We start from the raw sequence: 18133 nt of genomic DNA, 5'->3' as shown, positions 1-18133 counted from the left end.
TCCTTCAGCAGGGATTGAAAGGATGGGAAAGTGGTAAGGAAACCCCCCACACCCCTGTTAAGACCAAGTAAGCGGTAATAAATTCTACTTCATTTAACAGTCTCCAGAGCTAACCTGAAGCTTATTCCAGCCAGTGGTTCAAAGGAACCTCGAAGAACAAAGGAATTTGAATATAACTAATTAGAGAGGTATGCTAATATTGTCCCCATTTCAAAGGAGTATAATTAATTTAGGAAAACAACGAAGAGTATTGGGAAATGCCACAAAAGCCAGGAAAAACTGAAAAGGTGTGGAACCACTGAGAGCCTTCTTCCTCGGTGCCTGCAGCATCGTCCGACACATTATCGACAAACTCTTGAGAGGCAACGTTGACTTGTTTTTCCTTTGTTAGAAACTACTCATGTGTTGCTTTGATAAACAGGGTTTGATAGATTCTAGATGTGACCATTTTCTTATTTAGGAGGAAACTTTAAGTGGAGGACATTCAAATGTACATGCTCTTAATATTTATATTTTATATTTTAATATTTAATATCTTTATATTATGAATGTGTTTTGGGGTTATACCAACTGGTTATAAGATATGCTTTATTTGACTGTCACGCTTAGGAAGAGCTTCATTAAAAATTGCCTCGAAGCTGCGGCTGGCATTTTGCCAGATGCATATGTTTTGGGATAGGAAGCGAACGTGGCAGCGGAGAGTTCTTCCCCTTCCCTCTTCTGATGGTGAACCAAACCACCCGAGGTGGCTCACCAGCACACACGCTAGTCTTTTTTTTTTTTGGAAGAAAATGGCTATAGGGCTGCAGGAATCGGACTTTTCTCCTCTGCGCAAGGAATGTATGTGGTCATGTATGACTGAGGTAAAGAACGGGCTTGTCCTAAACGTTTTAACAACTAAGAGGAACTGCCCAGCTTTGCTGTTTTTCGAGAAATCATAGAATCGTTAAGGTTGGAAAAGACCCTTAAGATCATCGAGTCCAACCGTTAACCCAGCACTGCCAAGTCCGCCACTAAACCATGGCCCTAAGCACCACGTCTACCCGGCTTTTACATACCTCCAGGGATGGGGACTCAACCACTTCCCTGGGAAGACTGCACTGTCTCCTGGCAAATGCTTTACTTGACTATTGTCGAACGTATTTTGCGTTTTTTATACAGATAAGATTTCTCTGGACTGGTCCGTCTGGAAGCTTCGACCCCGAGATGGGCACGTTCTGAGCACGCTGTCTTTTCTGCCCCGATTATTAGAATTCAGGTGTCTGTAGTCCCGCCCAAGCAAACTCCTCTGCTGTGTCTTTCACCTTTCTGTTTTCATTATTTAGAGTGAACGTTTGGAGCATGGTGATAGTGTCAGATGCCATCGTAGCTGCTTTGAAAATACTTGAGAGAGAGATGTTTCAGTGTCTCTCTTGCAGGGTGGGACGATGCTGACCGCTCTTTAGCATGCAGAAGCCAGCTGCTCCCGCGAGCTGCAGGATCTTGATCAGTGTGAAATGTCCCTCTCTGTGAAGGCAGAGACGAACGTTCCAGCGGAGCCTGAATCAGTGAGATCTGTAGTTCAGGGTTGTGACAGTACCTGTCAGGAGAAAGCGCGATCATCTGGTTTTTAATTGTCAAAATGTAGTCATTTCAGTTTGAACAGGTGCCTCATCAGCTCTGATGTCTCCGAGCTTTTGCTTTGACAATCGTACACTTCCACAGCACGTGAAACTTCTCGTTATTGCTTTCGTACTTAACGAGTAAGTAAGGAACAGCGGCTGGCACGTGCCCTTAGCAAGGGTTTTGATATGCAGTCTCCCAGCGTTCTTCACGTTACACGGTTGAAAATGAGCGAGAAAGCGGAGTAACCTTGTTTTGCGAGCAAGCAGCGATTGTCTCTCACCGTGAGCTTTGGCTTTGCGTCAGAGAAGTACCCATGTAACGTTCCTTAACCTCGGAGCAGGAAAAACAGCTCTCCGGCAGGATTCATTGTGACCAGAGAGCACTCTCTTCACCGTTCTCCGTAGGTTGCAGTTTAAAGTCAGAGGATGATTTGTGGTGTGGCTGAGCCAATCTAATTGCAGGCTTACCCTTGGGCCGCTTAAGACCCGGTGTCAGTTCTCGGGCTAGCGCAGGGTCGGTGGCACGGCCGCGGGGACAGAGGAGGGGCAGCGGCACCTTTCTTGGTTGTAGCCCACATGGGGTTTTACAACGCAAATCAGCTGATCTGTATTTCTGGCGGGTGAAATTTAGGGTTATTTTTGCTGCTGTTTCCAGAGAAAGCTGCTTTCAGATGTGATGTACAAGTTTTTGAGTACCTTAGTGACCGTATCTTGTGTTTAATAATAATTTGGTGATCGGGAGACTGCGCTGTTTTGATGGAGTCCATTCAGCAGGGCTTTGCTTCCTTGCAGATTGGAGGGCAGCGGTACCTTGTGTGCTAATCGGGACAGCCGTGATTCACCAGTGGCATTTCAAAATAATCTTGATTGAAGTTGGAGCTGTGATTAGCTTTCGCCTCCTTCGAATGGGTATTTCCACTAGAATAGCCTCGCTGATTGGAGATCCCGCTATGTGTCCTCAATTGATACGCAGCTCTTCGCTGGTCGTGAGAGTTGTCTTAAGCACGTCCGAGTTGTTTAGGAGGAGAGGGAATTCCTTCTCCACCGTTAGTGTTGGAGCTCCCGCTGATCCAATCTATTTATCCTCTACTGCCACTTTTTTTTCCATGTTCTGTGTTGGTTTTTTGTTTTTTTTTCCCATATTGATGTCATTGAATTTATTTGCTTTAAGTAAATTGAAATGGGCTATACGCTACAATATTTTAAAATATTTATCAAATGCTTTGAGGCCCAAGATATTTAGCAATTTCTAAAGAATAATAATTCCACAGCATGGGGTGAATATCAGTTGCATTTGTTATCTGCAGTACAGTTGTAGGACTCGGGGGCCCCGAGAGAGCTTGGCAGCTTACGTGCTAAGTGCTGTAAAGACACGTAATAAGAAATCACCTCTACTTGAGAGAATTTATGTTCTAAATAGACAAGTCAGAAATAGAAAAATGGGAGATTTTGCACAGCAAAGACAAGGATACCTTCCCAGTTCAGAGTTGTGCTGCCGAGTTTAAGAGGTTTAGAGAAGTTGGTGGTGATCAGGACCTCGATGATACACTCTCCCACGGAGATTTGCCAGTGCTTCCCAACCCACTCTGGTTTTATTTTTGTGTGAGGCTTTCTGACTTGCAATCCTGAAGAGATCACGTATAATTGTTACTGCAGTAAGGTACTACTAATATAAAAGCTTAAAGTTGCTTTTATCCACTAACCCTAGCAATGTTTTTATTTTGTTTGTGACAGATATGCCAGGAATTCAACAGCACTTGGGCTTGGGAGATGGAAAAAAAAGGATACCTAGAAATGAGTGTTGAATGCAAACTGGGGATTCTGAAGGTACACGTTCATCAACTAAGTTTCTAAATGACTTCTTCCGTATTCGCTTACATATCTTGGAGATTTTGCTGTCTCACTCACTTAGACATCTTGCAAATTTAGCTCGTCTGAACCGTAAGTAGATGTATTAAACGTGGAGCTGATCTTGCAGCAGGCGCGATGCTCACGGTAGTGGGTTGGGCCCAAACTGGATGTAACGCTTTGCGTATTTTTCACACTTCGTGTGAAACTTTTGTATGAAAATTGTTTTGCACTTACTGTTTTGTCAGTAGCTATTTGCCTGCGCGGTACGCTTTTTAAAATGTTTATTAGCTTACAATTAGATAACCTTGTCTGACTTCCAAAGGCAAAGATGGGATTTCATCTTTTCAAGTCTTGAGAAAACTGTCAGGGTTGGTTCCAAGTTAAAGTGTGTGTTTTATTGTAGAATGACATCATTTGTACTATTAAAAAAACAAACAAACAAACAAAAACCCAAAACAAACAAACAAAAACCAAAAAACACCCAAAACTAACTTTCTAAACTGGCCAGGAAAAAAACCCACCGAATAAAAATTGTCTTGCATTTAAAAACAACGTGGTCTGGAAGAAAAAACGGAGCTATCGCTAACTCACAGACCCAACAGAGAGAGGCCTAAAAAGAAGTTCCAAATTACACTGAAAGGAAATGAGCTGATTTTCTTATTTCTGTTTATATTTTGTTATTTTAAGTCTTTCTACTTTCTCACTTTTTCAGTATCTCTGTGAATGTCAGTTTGACGACAATCTAAAGTTTAAGAATATAATTAACGAGGAGGATGCCGATGCCATGCGTCTTCAGCCCATCGGTCGAGACAAGGATGGCCTGATGTACTGGTATCAGCTGGATCAAGAGCATAATGTCAGGATGTACATAGAAGAACAGGATGACCAGGATGGATCCACGTGGAAGTGCATTGTTAGGTATTTTTTTTTTCTTTTTTCTTTTTTTTTTGTTTTGTAGGGTTTTTAGCTATTTGTGACTAGGGTTCAGAAATTTATTTCAATAAATCTCCGTTTCTCCCACTGTAGGAGTCATGAGGGTGAGATTTTCTGCCTTCATATGTATGTTTCAGTGAAAAACCACGTATAGCAATAACTCACTGATTTGTTGGTAATAGCCAACGTGGAATTTGTTTTCTCCTTAATCAAGCTACAATGGATCTATGGAAGGGGTACCAAGAGAAGGCTCTCTTGAGGGCAATGGCTCCATATTGCTCACTGGCCACCTGCGTGGCTTAGGAAATGGAGGCGGACTCTTGTTTCTTTGTCTCCTGCCCTATTAAGACAGTTACAAGTGGGCAGTTTTGTTCCTGGGGGAATTACGTTGCAATTCTAACTTCACGGAACTACAAAACTGTTGACAATACAAATAGGCACGAAAAACTTTCTGGAGTAGAATTCGGCTCATAGATCACTAAAGAGGAGGTGCGTGAGGTTGATGCAGCCCGACGTGTGTGCGTGGCTCGGTGCCTCTGGGTCTCAGTTGCTGCAGATTGGTCTGGTAATATTTTAGTGATGTTTTACCTTCAGATTTATGGGGTTTTTTTGTGATTTTTATTACATATCTTGTTTTTCACTTTCCTACTGTATGCAAAGTATATGGGAACTTGAAATTAGCTTGAAATTTGTTTCATATCTACTAGTTATCTATTTTTAGTTTATCTCCATGTAAACTTTTTTTAAAAATTTGATTAGTTCCAAGTGGATTTTAAACTGGACTCAGCAGAATCAACTCTGACTTAAAAAGTACATAGAGATGTAAAAATAGATCTAAAAAAAGTCAAATGATGTTTTTTTCTGTTTGTAAATTTTAATTTTTATATCTGCAGCTTATTTACATATCCATAACTTTAGTAACCAAGGGAGTCATACGAAACTGTTTAAACCGCTATCAACGGGCCATAAAATGATAAGCGTTGCTGCCAGTGCAATTTAGATGGCTGTTGTGGGTAAATAAAGTAAATGTGCCCAACCAAAGCCATCGAGAGCGGTGCGGTGTTTATCTCTCTTCGTGCATTATAGACTCCAGAGATCAATGGCAAGAGCGGAAGAAATCAGGGTTCTGCTGGGAAAGTTCCGACACTCCACGCTCCGAGCGGAAAAACACCGTAATGCATTGTAAAAGCTGAAATGGTTTTAAACCCGTGAGATTCCACGTCTCGGGGCCGTTGCACTTCCAGGCTTCCTTATTTTCTGTAAACCTGGGGAACACAAATTGCCGAACGTTGACTTTGAAAAAAGAAATGCGAGAGCCTTATTATTCTAGTCCATTACAAAAACAATGACTGTTTAATCATCGCTCAATTTTATTATATGTTAAAGTGTTGTTTTTTCTAGTTAGATGTCCAGTTTAAATAAGGAATTACAGTGCCCTGAGATTCGCACGCATAGAGATGCACGAACATTTTCTCGCTATCATAACTCGAGTAGCTGGAGTTTTCTAGACAACTTTGTATTGTTTGCTGTGTGTGCTTAGGGCGGGTACTTGCAAAAAGTATCTGAATTACTTAATTGCTTTGGAAAATTTCACTCGACTGATGTGGTTGCTCCTTTGGTGCATGAGCAGAAAACTACAAAGTCCTCTCTGCTGAGAGAAAAAAGAAATTGCAAAGAAAAATCAGTGAGGACTGGTAAGAGGATAATAAATAAAAGAATAATAGTAGCAGCTTGGATCCAGACCCAACAGGACTTGAGTTGAGATAGACATGGTCCTTCCAAAAAAGTGATTTTTATTGTGGTATGGATAAATTGAAGGTTTCTGACTGCGAAGCTGCAGCCGCTCTGGTGGGACAGGCATTTCGCTATGCTTGTATATAAGGTTTTCAGGGCAGCGTTCAGTTAAGCAGATGGTGTTTGTTTATTTTTTTATGAATCCCTTTGGAGTGAGTAAGTGGCTGATCAGACACAATGTTTTTTCTTCTGTCATCTAGAAACCGCAATGAGCTTGCCGAGACGCTTGAGCTCTTGAAAGCACAAATTGATCCTGCCCTGTTGAAAAACAACAATTCTCAGCAGGAGAATTCATCACGTGAAAGCCCAAGCATAGAAGACGAAGACACCAAAAAGGGTGAAGAAGCATCGACACAAGGTTTTCTGCCTTCTTTTCTCAAATTTTACATGTTGTGCTGTGGCAATGTTAGGATTTTCAACTTCATGAAAGGCTACTGTGTTAGAGTAGGACTTTAAAAAAAAAAAAAAAGGAACAAAACCCACAAAAAAAGTTTCTGTTCAAAGTAAATCAAGTAAATATAGAATACTTTGAAATTATAAATATTATTGGAGGGTTTTTAGTGCATATTTAGGCTCAAGAGTTCATTTACAAGAAGAGAGCTGTGTATAAATTGTTGTCTAAGTAATTTTATTTTTGCTGTACATTTTGTATAATACTGTAAATACTCGTCATTGTACGTTTTTGTGGAGCATTGGACTGTTGCCAAACTTTTCCTGTTTTAGCAACATTAAAATTTTAAAAAGAAAAAAAAAAAAATCTGTTTGTGCAATGCCATGATTGAAATCAATACAGTATGGGGCGTGGTGTTTATTTTTGCTTTTGAGGTTGAATCAAAAATATAGGTTGCTTCTTCAAATGTGCCATCATCTACATCATTTTTCAAGAAGACAGGGGCTTAAGTTAAAACAACTTAAAACACTAAAATATTTTAGAAGTGGTCTTTAGCTGCCTCCACTGTTCTTATTAACAAAGAACCTTTTTTCCTTCCTTATTGTCATGTCATTGCACATATTGAACAACTCCCCTGACTTGTTGGTTTGTGCACTGGTTTTCCTAAGTATCGGTATCAGTTAGCCTGAAGTATTTTGTGTTATAAGAATCTGATCTTTTTTAGGTTATGAAAAGCTAAAAGCTTGTTATCCCAAGTAATTTTGTCCCCGTTACTACCTGGTATTATCATTTTGTTAAAGCACAGGAAAAGGTTTTCACGATCAGAAACAAGATTTAAGGATTCCACTGTGTTAGTATGTATTTCTTCCAATCTGTTTAAGTTAATTTGATATATGGAATTAGCCAAGGCCTGTCCTGGTTCTGAGTATCAAAGAGAGAGACTTGCTATTTTATTCTAATTCTTTGCAACAAACAGTGTAGAACAGAAGAAATAAATAAAACGTTTGGTTAAAATGTAAGTTGTTGCAGAAGCATTAAAAGACTACTGTGGAAATTGCAGTAAATGGTGATGAACACCAGCAGAATTGTCGTTCTTCTAAGGCGTTTCCAATACCTGACTGTGCGTGTAAGTGACCGCGTAACCTGCGTGGTTACCCACACAGCAGAAGTAATTCCAAGTGCTGGTCTTGCCTTTGTCTCACTAAAAATTGGTCAAGCCAGCTTCAATCATCTAATCGAGATCCCTACTTCAGCTACGATTTTACTTTACATTGAATTCAGGAGGAACCATGTATAAACACGTTAATGTCCGCGCTGTAGATAAGTCCCCGTGTCCTATGGCACGCTCGCCTGCGTCAGTACTTGCATTAGGCTGTGTTGATGCAAAATCACTCGTAGGCACTGGTCCCTTCGATGTAACAAATAATGAAATTATTTACGTGAGCAGAGATTTAAGTGCGGTCAGTGTATTCACAGAGCACTACTTAGAGCCTTGCGGTTGAGAAGCGTTAGTCATTCTTCGGATCAGTTCGAGGGCTGCGCTCCAAGCCCTTCTACGGTACAGTGAAAACGGGCTGGAGGACCTGATACCTGTTCGCTTTGGCCACTTCCCAAATAGCATTACATTAGTTCGTACAAAAATAAGGTGAACTGAACCAATGCTTGCGTGTTTTTTACAAGCCTGATTGACTCGAATAGCGTTAAGACAACTGGTGTTGTCATTTTGTATATATGAATGGTTTATGAGCAGTTCAAGGAATTAAACTATAGAACAACTGTTGATTTTCAATATAGAGAAGTTTTGGGGATTCTGGTGATGTTAGAAGTTTGGGAGAAAGTAGGTGGAAGTAGGGAAGAAATGGTTGAAGAAAGTTTAGACGGGAGGATGGAAGAATTCGGACACAGAGGAAATATCTCGTTCTCAGTCTTTAAAGAGGCAGCTTTTATGTTACGAGGGCTGAGAGCGGGGACCGCTTCTACGAAGGGGCAAAAAACAGCCGTGAGCCTTCAAAACGTTATCGCTTCCAGTGCCTTAGAGATGCATCTCTCACTGCTGTACTGATTGCTGATGCTTGTTTGGAAACATGCTTTGTATTTGGAACTATTATAAAATCTATGAATTCTTCCTCACCACTCTTTTCTAAAGTGCTTATTTTCTTCAATGTACCGAAGTTAGCTGTCACGTACTTTCCCCTGTATATTTCTAACTGCTTCGGGAAGCTCTCGTCTTGGAAAAGACTTAACGTTAGTGTGGAGGGAGAGGGGTGAGGTAGAAGAAAAAAAATCATCCGTTTGTTTGGAGTTAGGGCACGCTTGGATAACGTCTTCCAGATGGTAGAAGATGCTGTTATGGTGTATGTAGTGCTATTGTGTTTGCTTTTTTCTAATTAGTTCTATCCCTAGCTGACTCAAAAAGTATGGTAAAATAAAAAACCCTGAGGTATTAAGAGGCTGTGGTAATGATAAATAACAGGCTTAAGTACATAGTAACAAAAGGGATGTATGGTTTCTTCTGAATGCTGGAACTGTACTTTAAGCCCTAACGATCTAAAAATGACTTAGCAAAGTAGGCATAACTTAATTCTTTAAGCTCTGCAGGTTTCTCTGGCGTACGCTACTACTCACTGTGCTTGTTTAGAAATGGCAGATGAAGCGAAGGTAGAATATTGTCTGTTACTTGTGTTTTGGTAGTACCTAGGAGATGCAGTCAGTGTCCAGAGAATCTACGTGAATTTTGCCATAAGCTATAGCATTGAACGTCTTCTCTTTTCTCTGAACTGTTGAAATACAATAGCTAAGTGTTTCTTGAAATAAAAATGTGTACAAACAGGGGACTGATTTCTATGTGGAATTTTGCTTGAAGACCGTGGAATATTACACCGCGTTCTGCTTTGTGAAATAATTCAGAAACTCAAGCGAGACTTCAAGTTGATGCTTTGTGCATTCACCGCTTAGGTTTTCTGTATCGTCTGAAAGTATTGTGGTACTGCTGAAGAAGGGGCTGAGATGTCTGAGTAAAGTAGGATAAGTCTAGAATTCTGCTGATAGCTTCCGAAATTTAGGTTTATCTTGGTATATAATTAAACTGAGCCGTGATTCTATAGCTAAAAATTGGCAGCCTGCTCATTTAAGGACAGTGTTAGACAACCAGATTCCTAATAATTCCATGAGAGAAGATTCATTTGTGGGGGACTTTGGGTTGTTGGGTTTTGCCTTCGTTTTGATGGATGCTCTTTGTAATCCTCTAGGTCTCCTGGTTGTTTCATAGTTTTTTTTTCCTCTGTCAACAGAAAATCAGTTAAAAATCAAAGAAGAAAAAGAGGAGGTGGAGGAACGGTCAGTGGAATTGGAAAGCCTTCCTCTTCCTGTGGTCAAAGAAGATGAAAATACGCTGAAAATGGAGAAAGTGGAAGAAAAAGAAATTATAAAATTGCCAGTCATAGTAAAATTAGAGAAACCTTCAGAGTACAATGACGAAAAGCAAACTGTCAAAGAAGAAAGTGACTCCTTTAAAGAAAATGTCAAGCCTGTTAAAGTAGAGGTGAAGGAAAACAAAATAGAACCAAAAGACTTAAAAGAGGTAAAAAGTTGTACGGACAAAATAGCAGTTCATGAGCCGGAGAGGTTAGAATTCTGTGTTAATGTCAAAACTCCCCAAGAAATTGTGGAGAAATCTGTGGAAGAAAGTGAGAAACTTAAAAATGACCAGCAGGCAAAAATACCACTTAAAAAGCGAGAGATCAAGCTGACAGATGACTATGACAGTCCGATAAAGGGGCCCCTATGTAAATGCGTTACTCCAACAAAGGATGTCTTGAAGGAAGAAGGGAAACCAGAAGAAGAAGCTTTTAAGAGAGTCCCTACAATTACCGCTTTATGTCCTGATGGGAAAGTGCTAGTAAATGGAGAGGTTAGCTGTGAAAAAATAACCCCAAGTGTCATACAAAATAATAAGTCGGAACACTCGGCTAGCACAAAGGAAGACAGCAGCTCGTTAAAAGAGAGGAATGGAAAAAGTGGGGAGAAGGTATCAGACTCCCTGAAGGTATCAGACTCTGTTAGTAAAATTATAAAAGCCTGCGAGGTTGAGAAAAATGCGGTAACTGTGGTGAAAGAGATAGGGGCTGTGGTCTCTGAGGTTTCTAATCAGAAAGTGCCTTTAAAGGAGGAACCTAGTCCTGTGGAAAAAGAGACCCTTGACAGCACAACTACTGAAATGGTAGTGGAAGAGTCTTCAAACTCTGAAGACTGTGCCAAAACAGCTGAAGAGAAACTAGCCGTGAAAATAAAAAAGGACAGACTACCGCCACCCAAAGAATGTTCAGAGAAGTCCACGAATGCATCTGCTCCTGCAGAACTGCCCAAGCTTGCCCTCTCTGATGAAGAGACTTCGAAAAATAAAAGCGAGGCTGAGGAGAAACCCGACTCTCCAAAAGCTGCTGAGATGCCTCCTGCATCTACTTCTCCCGTTACTTTAGAGAAGCCTGGTTTGGAAAAGGAGGGCTCTGACAGTGAAACGGCTCTGCCCGAGGAGAGCAAAGTAGAAGAGAAACCCAGCCCTGCAAAACAAGAAGAGACAGAAGCTGCCAAGACAGAGCCAGATAGATTAGATGACGCCCATGCTTCTAATCTAGAGGACTCCTCAGAGAGTAAAAAGGAATCTCCACTACCTAAAAGCAAATTTAAATATAAGCTAGTTTCTGAAGAAGAAAGCTGTGCAACAGATAATAAAGAAATAACTTCTGAAAGACAGAAAGAAGGAATTAAATTAACAATCAGGATCTCCAGTCGGAAGAGAAAGACAGAAGCACCGCCAGAAGAGGTCAGCATTGGCCGCACGTTAAGGCGATCTCCAAGAATATCCAAGCCTACTCCAAAAGTTGTGGAGACTCGGGATCAGAAGCCTGACAAAAAACGACCTGAAGAGGAAGAGGAGAAACCTGCAGCAGCACAAAAACCGGAACGAAAAGATGATGCAAAAAAACAAGAGAAGGAGTCAAATTCTAAGGTTAACAAGGTAATACAGTTTTATTACCCGGGAATAAAGAATACCCACAGTCTTATCTATAAGGAGAATATACGCTTACATAGGAATATTGAGGATTTTGTTCCTTTGGTCAGCTTTTGCAAGGAACTGGCTTTGCAATCCAGTTAGTGGACTCAACAAATCTAAAAACACCCCCTAAGAGAGTGTTGACTTACCGGTTTATAAAATCTGTCATTTAACCTAAACTAAGTAGACCAAGTCAACCAGAGTGAATTCTTCTAAGAAATGAAATGATCAGACCTGAGTCAGTCTGGCTGAGTGGCTGAATGGAGACTTCTAGCTCCTGTGGATTTACTAGATGGATACTTGGTGTCTGGTTGGTCAGGATGATCGTAAGCCAAAAAGGACCCAACAAATGGTGAAGAATAAAAATATTATGACTTCTGTTTCTAGGTGAAGCTAAAGTTATTGTTGTGGTGAGTTCATGATATAATTTAGCTTTTCTCATACGTGGGATATACATTTTACGTTGGGTGGAGGTATCTTTTTTTTTCATGATCAACTTTTGCTTATGCAGCATAGCTCTTAAAAGTATGTCAGGTAAATATAACACAAGAAGTTAAGCGTACGTATGTGTAGCGTTCTTCGAAGTCTATGTAATTATAAACACCTTTATTAATCTATCTTCCATTTTTTCCTGGATATGGAGTACAAAAGAGAAACAAGGAATAGTCTGTATTTTTAAGGGTACTCTTTTAATAGCAACTTGAAATCCCATTAATTTTTCCACTGCTACACATTTCCATACTGATTTTTGTAGATCTACCAAGACATTCACTTATTTTGCAAGTTTTCCTTCACATACTGCTATGTTGAATAACCTTCATAAAATGAACAGTTGATTTTACAAGGAAACATTTACATTGAAAAATTCTGTCATATACATAAAGAAACAAAAACAATTTTCACTTTAAAAATTAATTTTAAAATTTTCATTAAAAAAAAATTAAAATCATAGTGACTGTCAGTCCTGAAGTAGTTTTAATTTTGAAGTGCTGTTGCTATAGGAGTTTTAACTTGGTCTCTTTTTTGGAAAGATAAAGAGATCTAAACATACTTGCTTTTCTAGAGAGATTTTAAAATAAATATGATAGAGGAAGAAGTTTGAAACTAGTAAGCTTCTGTCATTTTATCCAGATGAAAAATACCCAAATCTTGAACAGGATATTTTATATTTGTTTTAAAGAAGGGTCTTTAAAAAATAGGTTTGAAATGATGATGACATATGATGAAGCCTAAACGGAAACTAATGCTATCATGGATTTAAAGTACGTTTGGTCCTAAAGTTTAGCGAACAGTGAAATCGGTAAAGAGCTGGCAATTAATGTGAAGAACCTGAAACAAAATTTTACCAATATGACAAATGCTGCTTTGGTACAAGCCCATCCTGCAGGATAAATAGAATATTTTGTACATTTTTAACTTATTTGGCTCAGTCAATGAGTAGTTTAGTCAGAATTTGAAAAATGTTTTGAGTTGGAAAAGCTAGAAGAGTTATTTTCCTTTTTCAATGTCTGGTGGGGGAGACTGATGTCTACGAGAAACAAGTCAGTTAATGGGAAGAAAAGTTTTTTCTGTTTGGCATGTTGCTTTCAATATACAATATCCTAGTTGCAGGAAGTGGTTTTAACTAATACAAAATGATATTCTGAATTTTAATTGAATTCTGTTTTTCATCCAAAAGATATTTTAAACAAATAACTAGTAAAGTTTAACATATCTAGAGAATACGAGACGTCATTTTCCACTCTTTAAAATAAAAAAGGTGGAAAGTCCAAGTAAAGGCATGGTAAGACATGTGGATGCTTTACTAAGGTGGATGTGATACAAAGGGGTAGATGCCCCTTTGATGAGCAGAAAAGAAGCATCAACTGAATCCATTTTCACTTAAGAAAAATAATGGAAAAGTATAAATGTGAAAGAAGACCTTGATATAAGTTACGCACGTAAAAGGTGCAGTGGTTTTATTTCAGAAAAGTATGCCCACCTTAGAGGACAGCACCAGAAACACTTATGTTTGCACTATAATGAGTGTATTAACTTGTTTCCTAAAGCAAAATAAAAGACATAAACGGTTACATTGGGGGGGGAAGAAAAGATTCTTTTTTGGATTGAGGAAAGCTATCATCAAAAAGTGAGAAAGTTTAAATGTGGAATTTACCATGTTCGCAAGCAAGTTTACCTTGTCAAAATAGAAAAAAGGGGCTGAGCAACAAATTTGTCTTCCTACTTTTATTTGAAAATTTCTTTCTGCACGTAGATATGCATTTTTCTCCCTTTATTATCCTGTTGCATTTTAAGGCTCTTTGAAAGACAATCTATTCATTGAAATGGTCTGTTGTAAATTTACGGCGACTGTTCTGATTGAAATTAATCACTGCACTGTAGAGAGAAATATTTTTTTAAGGTCTGGGAAGAAACTCTGTAAGCTTCCTTTGTGTTTTCTCTTTGAAATGGTACGTCTCATAGAGAAGCAAAGTTCGGTGGACGGGTACGCGAACACGTGGCAGGTGGAAATACTCAAGTAACGAAGAAAGCGAGGACTCGGAGAGTGAAAAAAACTCTGATGAGGAGGAGGAAGAGGAAGAAGAGGAGGAAGAAGAAGCTGCACCTGCTGATGACGATGAGCCGTGCAAGAAGTGTGGCCTTCCCAACCACCCTGAGCTGGTAGGCTTTTGGGGGAAGCATCTGTTGGCCGTTGTGTGATTTGGTGGATTGGCTTTGGCGGTATCTGAAGGCACATCATCCTTTGAGTTGCCCCTACGTAGGAGTAGATGAGTTGGCCCTTAATAAGGAGGGAAGGCAGTTATTTCTTCCATTTATAACCTCTGAAATGTCTTCTGTTATGAAGTATAACACAATTTAGCCCATTGAGAATTATTCTGGGTGAGGCTTTGAGGTTGTACCTGCAATCTCAGTGAATACAGAGGAGACGACATTAAAAAAAAACCCCAGCAGTGCAATGTATGCGCTCCAGTGTCTTCTGACATGGTCACAGCTACGTAGCCATCCCCGTTGGGTACAGCTGCACGTCACCCTGAGGACTGGATATCACAAAATCCCATTCAGAAAGAGCACAGTGAGCTTTCGCTATTTCTAATGTTTATGCTTCTGGTTCATCAGCAGTAGGTATCAGCATTAATTCTTCAGTTTAGGGTCTAGAGCACAAGGCTGGGGAGGAGCGGCTGGGGGAGCTGGGGGGGCTCAGCCTGGAGAAGAGGAGGCTGAGGGGAGCCCTCATCGCTCTCTGCAACGGCCTGAAAGGAGGCTGGAGCCGGGGGGGTCGGTCTCTGCTCCCCAGGAACAAGCGATGGGATGAGAGGGAACGGCCTCAAGCTGCGCCAGGGCAGGTTTGGGTTGGATATGAGGAAAAACTTCTTCCCCCAAAGGGCTGTCAGGGCCTGGCCCAGGCTGCCCAGGGCAGGGGCTGAGTCCCCGTCCCTGGGGGGATTTAAAAGCCGGGGAGATGTGGTGCTTAGGGCCATGGTTTAGTGGTGGCCTTGGCAGTGCTGGGTTAACGGTTGGACTCAATGATCTTAAGGGTCTTTTCCAACCTTAACGATTCTATAATTCTATGAATGATAACATGCGGTCCTGCTATTAATCCACAAAATAAGCATACTGTCAGGTGTGTGACAGATAGCATAGTTGAGATGAAGTTTGAAATTTAGGATGTTGCAGATAGATATTCCAGTAGATACTCACGCAGCTTATGCCAGCTTTTTTCCTCAGTTTTAATGGAAAGGGATATCTCGAGCTTTACCCAGCTAAGTATGAATTCGAATAGTTGCCTAGTTCTGTACACCTCCAAGAGTCTGTAAGGCTTTGTCTCTGCCGTCCCGGACATAAAATCATCCCAACGGAGGAAACGGCCAAGTTTCCTTCACGTGGATGTGAGTGTAGAGGGAAAACAGTTCACAGCACATCTTGTCCAGAGGCAGTTTTCCACTTAGTCCAGGACCTGGAAAGCATTACCAGATTCCACACTGTGGGCACACAATCTGTGTAGTCCAGTAGCACTAAGTGCCTGAGAACACATAGGAAATCTGGTGTTAAAAGAGAAAACTGTGATCCATAAACTTCCCCATAAAAGCCACCCCTGGCCCCGGAACCATGTAGTGATAGGCGATACAGGATTGTTTTGGTTTTGGCACAGTCCGGAGTATTTATAAAACGCTTGCTTCTGTGTTGGCTGGTGAAACAGTTCTGGAGCTTGTTAGATGTTGTGAATGCCAAAAGATATTCATGATTCGTTTTGTTTCTACAGATTTTGTTGTGTGACTCTTGTGACAGCGGATACCACACAGCCTGCCTTCGCCCTCCTCTGATGATAATCCCTGACGGAGAGTGGTTCTGCCCACCTTGCCAGCATGTACGGTTCCTGTTTGACTTCACTCTTCTCCTTTTCAGCTTTGCTTGCAGTTGTGGAGATTTGTTGAGAGTTTAACAAGTTCTTTTGTCGTTTTTCTGTTAAAAAATAGACTGTGAGGGATTGTAGGGATGCTGATCTTCCCTCTTGCCTGGTAGTAAAACTGAGTTTTGTGAGGTGGTTTTCCTTTCCCTTTCTTTTTTCTGCTAGTGATGAATGACTGACATGTACGTGGGAATCTCCAACCACACTGGTCTTCTCCCATCTTCGGTTAAATCACCTCAAGACTAACATAGCATTGAAAATATAATGTCTTAATTTTTCCCCAAAGAAACGTCCTGTTCTCATCCTGGAGGGGGAAGCAGTAGGCAGCAAGGGATGGATCCGTGGCCAAAGCAAGCGGCTCTTTCTGAAGTGCTGTTCCTTCTTCAGAGACACTTGCTCAGAAGCTGGTTAGAGAGAGCTGCTATTTCTAATGAGTCTCACGGTATAGTTTGCCTCTGCTGGGAAAGCCAGCGTTGTCCTTGTCAAGTTATAGACAAGTACGAACGCTGCTTTGAAGGTTAGAAGCTGCTTCTGCCAAAAAAAACCCAACCCATAGTGCACGTGTCCAGTTTCATTTAATGTACATCTAAAATAGCAAGACTTGCAGGGATGGTGCTTGGGAGGATAAGCCGGAGAGTGTGTGATGCTGCTCTTGTTAAATCAATGGGAAGCCATTTATGCGCGTTTTCAGAATAATCTGCCTGATCCCAACCCCCTTCCTCGCTTTTAGAAAAAGTCTTTGCCAAAAGGGCTGTTGCCCCGCAAAGAGCGAGCCGCACTGGACATGACGTGATACGGCTGCACTGAGCATTGGTTTTTCACTTGTCTTCTGAGGAGTATTTTTAAGTAGTGATGATGTTGAATACGTAAGAAAGTTTTCCTGACGCAATTTGGGGTTGCAGCTTGTAGTTAGAGCATCTCCTTGCTCTGTTGCTGTTCAGTAATTTTTAATATGAAAAATGACAGATTTGTAAAAGCATGAAGATCATCCATGGAAATAGTACGCCGAGGGCGTTAAGATGGAATAAGGCACAATTTGTCCGTAAAAAGTCACTTTTATGTATGGCTCTTTGAGTCTTAAGTGGCGTTCTGAGATACGGAACATTTGGTAAGAAGGTGATCCTGAAGCGTATCTCTACTTTTTCCTGCGGTGTCCCCCCTCGTGTGTTCTCCAGAGATTAAGATAAGGGACAAACGGGTATCGCTGCGTGTGTACGCACTCAGCTTTCTGTATGGATATTACGTGTGTCTGCGAAATCCTCGGGTTTCTCTGAGGCAAAGTTGTAAATACCAACAAAAATGCAGTGCTAATTTAAAGTATATTTATTCTAAACATCTTTAATACTTGCTTTAGGCGTATTGCTTCCTACAGTAAATGCCAGTTGCTGGGAGGATGTCTCTCTAGAGCAGTTCATGGTGAAGCATGCATGTTTTAGGAAGAGTCTTTGTCGTAAAGCCTTCTTCATCAAAGAGGAGCCTCCAGCGTGTAGCAAGGCACTCGCCCTTCTTCCGGACAAATATAGAAATAGCGAATGAAGTGTCTGAACGTTAGTTCAACATGAAAATACTTGGTTATGAAAAAAAAACTAATACTGTGTTTCATTCCTTTAGAAATTACTCTGTGAGAAATTAGAAGAACAATTACAAGATCTGGATGTTGTCTTAAAAAAGAAGGAGCGTGCAGAACGCAGGTATTATTGTTTGGTTGCGTTCACAGCAAGCTGCTATGCAGAGGGGTAGCGATAACTGAACAAACGTTAAAATAACTGGGGGCTGGGGAGGAAAGTAGCGACAAGACTGGGAACTGGTGACAGGGGAACTCCCACTGATTATTGGTGGCACAGTCCTGGGAGAGCTTGCAAAAAGGGAGAAAAAGTCCAATAATTGGAAAAGATAAGCAAATACATTTGTAATAAACTTTGGTCAAGGTGCCTGAACGCAAATTTGGCTTTCCTGTACCAGTAGTTATATGTTTTTCATCGCTGGTTCAGCTGCACGTGTTAGTGCTACTGTCAGCCGTGGGCAGAGTTCCTGCTGTAAGCAAGGTTAAGTCCCGACTTTGTTACAAAGGTCGTCCAGATTACTGTGGGTTTTCAGTC

At 40.8% G+C, this 18133-nt stretch overlaps 1 protein-coding gene across 5 annotated transcripts in view; it reads left to right on the top strand.

The window, feature by feature from the left end:
- RSF1 (remodeling and spacing factor 1) overlaps positions 1-18133 on the top strand; it is a 63642-nt gene that overhangs the window by 26771 nt on the left and 18738 nt on the right. For 4 of the 5 annotated variants that reach the window (XR_014227452.1, XM_082304387.1, XM_082304386.1 and 1 more), the window contains 7 exons: positions 3339-3431; positions 4168-4373; positions 6383-6540; positions 9864-11590; positions 14090-14287; positions 15888-15992; positions 17646-17725. Coding sequence is in view for 4 of the 5 variants with exons in the window: in XM_082304387.1 (XP_082160513.1) it covers positions 3339-3431; positions 4168-4373; positions 6383-6540; positions 9864-11590; positions 14090-14287; positions 15888-15992; positions 17646-17725 (2567 nt within the window). In the remaining variant the exon portion in view is untranslated. Of the gene's footprint in view, positions 1-3338; positions 3432-3458; positions 3546-4167; positions 4374-6382; positions 6541-9863; positions 11591-14089; positions 14288-15887; positions 15993-17645; positions 17726-18133 lie in introns of those variants that run through there. The other variant, XM_082304389.1, reaches the window with a different exon arrangement.

The sequence above is a fragment of the Platalea leucorodia genome (genome assembly GCF_965183815.1).
Source record: "Platalea leucorodia genome assembly, chromosome: 2".
NCBI lineage: Eukaryota > Metazoa > Chordata > Aves > Pelecaniformes > Threskiornithidae > Platalea > Platalea leucorodia.
This window is presented reverse-complemented; position numbering and strand designations above follow the sequence as displayed.